Source organism: Populus euphratica, unplaced genomic scaffold (assembly GCF_000495115.2).
Source record: "Populus euphratica unplaced genomic scaffold, PopEup_1.0 scaffold2697.1, whole genome shotgun sequence".
Taxonomy (NCBI): domain Eukaryota; kingdom Viridiplantae; phylum Streptophyta; class Magnoliopsida; order Malpighiales; family Salicaceae; genus Populus; species Populus euphratica.
In genome coordinates this window covers 1-4,492 of record NW_011502536.1, presented here as the reverse complement: position 1 = coordinate 4,492, position 4,492 = coordinate 1, and the positions used below count along the sequence as shown (strand labels likewise).

Sequence of the window (4,492 nt, the reverse complement as noted above, 5' to 3'; positions counted from 1 at the left end):
ATTTATCGATAATGGGAAGAGCGGCAGAGTATGTGTGGTCTGCAACCTTCTTTGAACAATCACTGTCAACTACAAAATAGCAGCAAATCATCTTTTGACGAGGGTTTATTTATACCAAAGGCTAGCATGCTGCAACTGTTTTAGCATTAGCAAAATATACCATATTTTGATCAGGGCTTATCGATAGAGAAGTTCTAGCATTTTGTCGCCGAATGGTATTGGGCTGCATCGAATGGTTTGAGTTTGTTAAAAAGTATTAAATGATGCGAAGAATGCATATCAGGAGCAGCATGAAATGAGTCTAATTGAAATTCATAGCTCAGCCAACAAGGATTCTGGGTGGGGAAATAATTGTTTGAAACAAACATGGTGAGCGGCCAGGAAGGACCCAAAGGCACACGACCGCATGCGCAGGCAGCCATGTCTCGAGCCCATTCGGGCATGCATTTTGTTTATCTAGTAACTCGTTGTCTCAAATCGAAGCCTACATCGAGACTAATTCTTTCTTCTTCTTCTTCTTTTAATAATTAATTGTATATATTTCAACTAATCTTGTATATTTTAAAATTAATAATTATAAATTTTTTTAGCAATCCTAAAAACCCATAAACTTAAATCCATAATTATTAAAGAATAAATTCAAAATCTAACTAGTTGAATTATTCTTTAAAATTACTTCAAGTTTATTTCTAATCTACATCAAGAATAAAATTCTTTAAATTTAATTAAAACTAAATAAACGTTAATTTAATAATTTCAAATTTTCAAATTGTTTTAACTTCTATCCAAAATAATATTTTTTTTTAGATTTTTTTTTCAAAAAGTTATTAAATAATATTATATTATTTTAAAAAAAAAATCTAAAACACCTAACCAATCTTTAACTCCAGACTTGAGGTAAGTATGGTTTTCTGGGCTACGCTCTGGGTCGGCAAAATAGCATTGAGACAGAGAATGTGTCAGGCAAATCATCACTCAGTTCACATGAGAACGCAGCTCCCTCAACAAATGAACCCATATAGTTCAACTGTGTCCCATTATCCGCCCACTTCTAGGTCATGTATGTGTCCCAAAATAAATAAATAAAATGTTCAAAGTAGTTTTTTTTTTTGTTCAATTAGGAAATTAAGCTTTTGGACTTTTGTTTTTAATAGATGTGTTCAATAAATTATTTAATTTTTTTTACAAGCTATTAATTCACAAAGATGAGGCTCAAGATGGAGACCCATCTTAATACTCGTTTAGGTTCAGCAATTTACTTTTTTTAATAAAAAAATTATTTTTTTAATTATTTTTCTCAATATTTTTGGATTAATATACTAATATTAAAAATAGTTTTTTTAAAAAATATTTTTTAAAATATTTCTTCATAAAAATACACTTTCAAATCCCATCTCAATCATGCAAAAAAGTGTATCGCTGCACTAGAATCTTAATTTGATGGTGAAAGAGATTTGTCTTTTTCTGCTGCTTCTGGATTCGAGTCTTTATATGCATGTCTATCATTCTCGTGATGTCTTATATACCCGTTGGGTTTGGAAGGTGTTCAGTAAGTCATGAGATTAGCCGTGGTGCGTACAAGCTGGTCCAGACACCCACATAAATAAATAAAAAAATACCACTGAATAAACAAGCTTGTTGATTAATAAACCTAATATTGCAAACCCATAATTTTATTTGAATAATATATGATAAAAGTAAAATTTGAAGCTTCCGGATCCTAAAGACAATAGTTGACAGAATCACAAGCCACACAGCTACAACTCATTCAACCAACCAAATGTACTGTTTTTCTCTTGACTTGGCAATGGCGTTTGGCTTCTTTCCTGTGTGCTTGGAAAGACATAGCAAGCAATGGTCACTGCTTGAGAAATTTGGCTTCTTTCCTGGGTGGTTGGAAATGAGACATAGCAAGCAATGGTCACTGCTGCCTCATAAGAAAATGCAGAGGGCAACTACCTGATATGACACTGATTATACCTAATACTTGACAACCTGTTTTACCATCACCATACTTGCTAAATTGACAGTAACGTTTGTAATTTACGATGGTGTTGGCATTGATATCTCTCTGGGTCTTTGTACTCATCGATATCTATATAACATAAGAAATCTATGTAAACCTGAAACCTGAAAATGATTTATGTGAACATCAAATCTGAAAAGGAAATATTCCACATGACCGGACAATAGAAAAGACCTGTTCTTGTGAATATCACCTGCAGAAATATTAACTGCGGAAATTCCAAAAAGCATTAATCAGTTTATCTTGGCATCCTTGTTGAAGATAGTGGTGTCCTTTGAAACTTCACTGTACAAGCAAGATATCTTTGAACGTTGTTTGAATGAGTGCAGCCTGTATTACTGCCACAAGTATATGCACTAGTACTAGCTTTAGCCTGTTCGCGCCTCTCATTCTTAACTACACATTCAATTTCAATCCCAACAACTGATGTATGTTTTCCATCTGCTATGAGAGTGAGCTGCCAGGCAATCTGAAAGATCAAAGGAGCGTTTATCTGTTAAAAAGGTCACTCCACAGCGATTTAAGCCTGAAATATTTGTGTAGTTGTATATGCTTGAAACTTAAATATCAAGAAGCTCTAGGCAACTGGGAATTGAGGTCTGACAGCATATCCAGAATGACCAAGGATTCTTATCTGACGTGTTCACATTTTCAGTGCAAATAAGAGACAGGCAGCAACCAACTGTCACCTCAGCTTCTGTCTCCATGACCTTAGTATCACAACCAATAGCTGTCAACATGTTTCTGAAGTTTGAGAACATGAAAGGGCCCGATCCAAGTGCGATAGACTGTAAAAAAAAGGCATCCCCGATTTGTCATAGCAGTCATATGCCATATCAATGCCTACAGTTACTGTGCCCTCCTACACATATACATCGCAAGCAGGCATGTTACGTCCAAACCAAAGTTCAGCATCACCATCATTTGAACTGCAATCTAGAAAGAAATGCTCCTTCTTGGAACAGTCAGGTTTCTCGAACACAGAGGGATATGGAACACTAACATTCACACATTTTCCTTGGCAACCAGGTTTCACTTCTTGGCTTGAAGTTGCTGTTGTCATTAGCCACAATAATAGCAGCATCATTAGCCAAGCCACCCACATCTAGAGAATCAGTTTTTCATGCACGTCCAATGTCAATTAACCTACTGTAAGCTAAAGAAAAAATGAATAAATACATATAAATATATAAAAAGAGAAAAGCTCTAAACCACCTCTCACAATTTGTGCAACTTGATTTCTTTTAGAAATACTCAAAACGTTGAAACATGATAGATTCAGAGCAGACTCGGTTGATGAAAACTTCACAATATACAGCAAAATTTGTTAAACATCTTCTTTCACTAGCTAGCTATTTATAAAACAAAGAAATTCAACCATCTTATGATAGCAGACTGTACAATTAAACAAATAGAAGTAACCGAACGCAACAAGATAAACACACTATAAGAGGTAAAGTTGATTATTTCTAATCCTTCCATACATATGTATAATCCTCAAAAAAAAAAAAATCAACTATTAAACGAAATGAAATTGAATTCGGTCCATAACAGCATTCAACACAATATGCACAAAAACATTAACAACAGGCGTTGCAAGATCAAAGTTTCTCCCTTTTTTTGGCAAATTTATTAATTCAAAAAGCAAAATACAAGCACATTACAAAGTACAAAAAAAAAAGTGACAATAATCAAAACCCAACAATGGGAAATCTAAAGAACCTGCCTATCAGCAGCCTCAGCAACAATGGGCAACCTAGGAATCTGACCAAACAAACAAGAAGTAGACCCATAAATCAAACAAACCAAAAGGTACAAAAACACAGTACTGTCCAAACTCATCAACAAATCCAATCCCAACCCATCTTTTGGATTAAAACTCCTCTCTAACAAATCAGGAAATATCAACAACACATCGAGCACTATAGCTTGCATGGTATTGAACCTCACATATCTGCTAAAATTGGAGTTTCTCACAACGACAAAGTAAAGAGTCAAAAACACCAAAAACCCATTTAAGGGAAAGCTCTTAAAGACTTTAATAGCTGGGAACAGAGGCTGGATGAGAGCTTGAATTGGAGAAAACTGGTTTATGACGTATTTTCCGTACTGGATTCCGTCAAAGAATGGGTAGAAGTAACAGACGGCGGAGATTATCCTGTCTGTTGTGTCTGCTGAATCGTTACCGTTGGATTTGGCTAAAATTAGTCTTCTGGGCCCTTTCCATTTTCTTGTGTGAGGCAAAAAAGATGGGTTTCTGAGGGAGAGAAGGAAGGGTTTCTGGGAGAGGGTAAGAGGGGCTTGTGGAAAGAGAAGAGTGGACATGGTTTTGCTCCTCCCTTTCCTTTTTTCCCAGCGAGAGGTAGAAGAAGCTAAAATTGTAGGAGATAAGTTTTCCTAATATCCAATAAAAAGAAAATAAAATGAGATTAAACCCAGATCTTTTTTTCTTAAAAAATTAAGGAT

General features: G+C 35.0%; 2 protein-coding genes across 2 annotated transcripts; both read right to left on the bottom strand.

The window, feature by feature from the left end:
- Positions 1 to 2,264: 2,264 nt before the first annotated feature.
- LOC105119264 (uncharacterized) lies at positions 2,265 to 3,089 on the bottom strand. The gene is made up of 3 exons (XM_011017389.1): positions 2,901 to 3,089; positions 2,674 to 2,814; positions 2,265 to 2,519 (listed from the first exon to the last, which is right to left on the bottom strand). The coding sequence occupies exons 1-3, from the start codon at positions 3,087 to 3,089 to the stop codon at positions 2,265 to 2,267; spliced, it is 585 nt and encodes a 194-aa protein (XP_011015691.1).
- Positions 3,090 to 3,619: 530 nt separating this feature from the next.
- LOC105119263 (protein TIC 20-v, chloroplastic-like) lies at positions 3,620 to 4,457 on the bottom strand. Its single transcript, XM_011017388.1, has one exon. It carries the CDS (start codon positions 4,349 to 4,351, stop codon positions 3,740 to 3,742), a length of 612 nt encoding a protein of 203 aa, XP_011015690.1. The 5' UTR covers positions 4,352 to 4,457; the 3' UTR covers positions 3,620 to 3,739.
- Between the last annotated feature and the right edge of the window lie 35 nt (positions 4,458 to 4,492).

Bases quoted from the DNA above. Each gene is read 5' to 3' on its own strand.
- LOC105119263 (XM_011017388.1), bottom strand. From the start codon at position 4,351: ATGTCCACTCTTCTCTTTCCACAAGCCCCTCTTACCCTCTCCCAGAAA.
- LOC105119264 (XM_011017389.1), bottom strand. From the start codon at position 3,089: ATGACAACAGCAACTTCAAGCCAAGAAGTGAAACCTGGTTGCCAAGGA. The intron at 2,815-2,900 runs GTATATGTGTAG...TTTTTTTTACAG, and splicing joins GTAACATGCCTGCTTGCGAT to TCTATCGCACTTGGATCGGG. The intron at 2,520-2,673 runs GTGAACACGTCA...CCTTTTTAACAG, and splicing joins CTCTTATTTGCACTGAAAAT to ATAAACGCTCCTTTGATCTT.